The sequence below is a fragment of the Mizuhopecten yessoensis genome, unplaced genomic scaffold (assembly GCF_002113885.1).
Source record: "Mizuhopecten yessoensis strain PY_sf001 unplaced genomic scaffold, ASM211388v2 scaffold5577, whole genome shotgun sequence".
NCBI lineage: Eukaryota > Metazoa > Mollusca > Bivalvia > Pectinida > Pectinidae > Mizuhopecten > Mizuhopecten yessoensis.
Window position 1 is genome coordinate 29,762 of NW_018406118.1, and position 2,822 is coordinate 32,583.

General features: G+C 33.7%; 1 protein-coding gene across 1 annotated transcript in view; it reads right to left on the reverse strand.

Moving 5' to 3' along the window:
* The window catches only part of LOC110450977 (nuclear factor 7, brain-like), a 14,960-nt gene extending 13,705 nt beyond the window's left edge, over positions 1 to 1,255 (reverse strand). Inside the window, exon 1 of the mRNA XM_021498795.1 lies at positions 529 to 1,255. Within this exon, the coding sequence (XP_021354470.1) occupies positions 529 to 585 (57 nt within the window). The 5' untranslated portion in view covers positions 586 to 1,255. The remainder of the gene's footprint in view (positions 1 to 528) is intronic.
* Between the last annotated feature and the right edge of the window lie 1,567 nt (positions 1,256 to 2,822).

A 2,822-nucleotide genomic window follows, 5' to 3' on the forward strand; every position in this document is an offset into this window, starting at 1 on the left:
GAAAAAAAAAAAAAAAAAATACCTGACGATAGCCGTGCAGATATCTTAGATACAGACAATAGTTTTATTTTCATGATTATGAAATGTTAAATGTTTTTAATATTCCATTTGAGCGATTTAGCCAGTGCTCATCCAGACCTAATCCTTAACCAGGATATTGATTGACAGCAGTAAGACTGTAAATAAACACATATCTAGCCATTTACACACATGGATGTCGAAAACAATCCTAAACTATACGATAAACAGGTTATATATGATTAAGACATAACCTCAGTTCCACAAACTTTAGGAATTTACTTAAGTTAATCATTGCTCGAGTTTAGAAAGCAAATTAAGGAAACTTTCAAATTTCAACTGAAAAACGAAAGTTAAGGAAGTCTTTTTAGTTAGTAAAAATTCGGATAGGAAATTTGTATCTGATTTGTGTAACTCATAAAAGTAAAAAGACAGAAACTGTAATATTTTCGTATACACTGTAGAACAATACTTCAAGATATGAAACATTTAAATAAATCTCAACATTACCTTTCCGCCGTAAATAAATCTCATGCTATACTCCTGGTGATCAGGTATATGAAACATCCCACATATTGCGTATATGTTATATATAGTGCGCGTTTGTGAGCGTGTGTGTGTGTGTATGTGTTTAAACACACGGCGTGATTCACGTTAGTAGGATAAAAATAGATACATGTTACCTAAGGTCTATGTTAAGTCTAGCATACTTTCCGGAAAAACCTAAAAGATTTGTATGGATGCAATATGGCATAATTAAATGGCAATTTTACAGACACTAGTAAAGTACCATGATATTATTGTAAATACACAAACTCGTCCTATTCACTGTGAATATATACCAATGCCATTCTGATAGTATAGTTACTGATACAACAGTTTCAGAACAAGAATTGTCAAGTTGATGAGATTACAAACAAATTCTTCGAGAAAAGTTTTTCGAAATAATCGATTTAAAACACACTGCGATAATTTAAACTGTTTTTGGAGCAAACACGACTACGATGTAAATTATTCGAGATAAACAATACAGTCAATACAAATGTAATGGCAGTTCATGATAATTACAATTTACATCAATACATTCCAAACAACCTCCTCTTCCTGAATCAAAAACAAACCATACAATGCACTATTTTACAAATGACTCATTGGTCCATATCTGTTTTTAAGATATTGGTATTTTCCCTGAAGTCAGAAGGAAAACATTTGTGCCAGCCACTACAAATAGAGCGAATTATTTGCTATCATGATACAACTTCAGTTAATCAAATAACATACAATGCGTTAGNTACGGCATTGTGTTTACGTTTTTATTATAACATGATCAATGGAAATTAACACAGAAAATGGCTGTTAGTGGCATTAATGATCGATAAAAGGATGTAGAAGGAAATAAGATAAATGAAATAATACATGAATAAAACATAAATTAAAGGCACCCACGATTGGATTTTTTGTTTGCTGTCAGGTAGACTATAATTCAGTTATCATGCTCAATCATACCCACTAACTCGATAAGGGACAGGGATAAACTATTAACAAAACTATTCCTCAACAACAATGGTGACCACGTACAAGACTGTAGGTACAAAAAAGTAAAAAAATATACCACAAAACGGGTACGACCAGGTAAGACCATGTTATTATTTTGTAATAGTTGTGTGTGTATGTTATACAGATGAGCTGTAAAGCGCAATGTAATAAAATAATTTGAATTATAATTCGACCTAACAGGTACGACCAGGTAAGACCAAACAGGTGCGACCAAACAGGTGCGACCAGATAAGTCATATTAAAGGAAAGACTGTACTTAGTTGATTGGAAATAATAAAGGTGAAATGTCAATTTATCTGATTACAACACTTTTGTTTGGTACATCCTGTTGGCTAGTCCGAGTAGGACGTTCGATGACTGAACGCGTCCTACAGTACAGTGACTACAGTTAACTGGGCCAACAACTGTACATCAAAATAAACACTATATTCCCAGTCGTTCTTAATACCTTTTTCAAATTTGTTATCTGGAGGAGAAGAAATGTTAAAAACTCACCCCAGCCTTTCACCGTATGTCCAGAATAACCCATTTCTTGTTTATTTATAGATAGTGGATTTTCCAAATCCAACACTGTTGGGCTCGTTAGCTGTCTCTATTTTTAGATTTGAATGCTATCACGAGTGCATAAACGGATCTGACAAAGACCTGACCGACGCTACCTATTTAAAGAAACCAATCGTATAAAATAATCAGCTGATCTTGACACTGATACAAACGTATGTTAACAACCTAATACCATAGGTACGTGCTTGACACACACAAGGAATGATGTGTATTCAATTTATACTACTTATGAAGGGTAGACGAGTAGGTTTACTAATTCAAAAATATAATAGATAAATGAAAGGAATTGTTTTACGCTTCTTATACTAGAACTACTAAAGTACATCAATCCATTTTTTTTTTATAAATGACATGAAAAGTTGTTGCCTAATTCCGCGTTCCAATTTGCAATTTGAGTTGACTTCCAGACNTTTTGTTTGGTACATCCTGTTGGCTAGTCCGAGTAGGACGTTCGATAACTGAACGCGTCCTACAGTACAGTGACTACAATTAACTGGGCCAACAACTGTACATCAAAATAAACACTATATTCCCAGTCGTTCTTAATACCTTTTTCAAATTTGTTATCTGGAAGAGAAGAAATGTTAAAAACTTACCCCAGCCTTTCACCGTATGTCCAGAATAACCCATTTCTTGTTTATTTTTAGATAGTGGATTTTCCAAATCCAACACTGTTGGGCTCG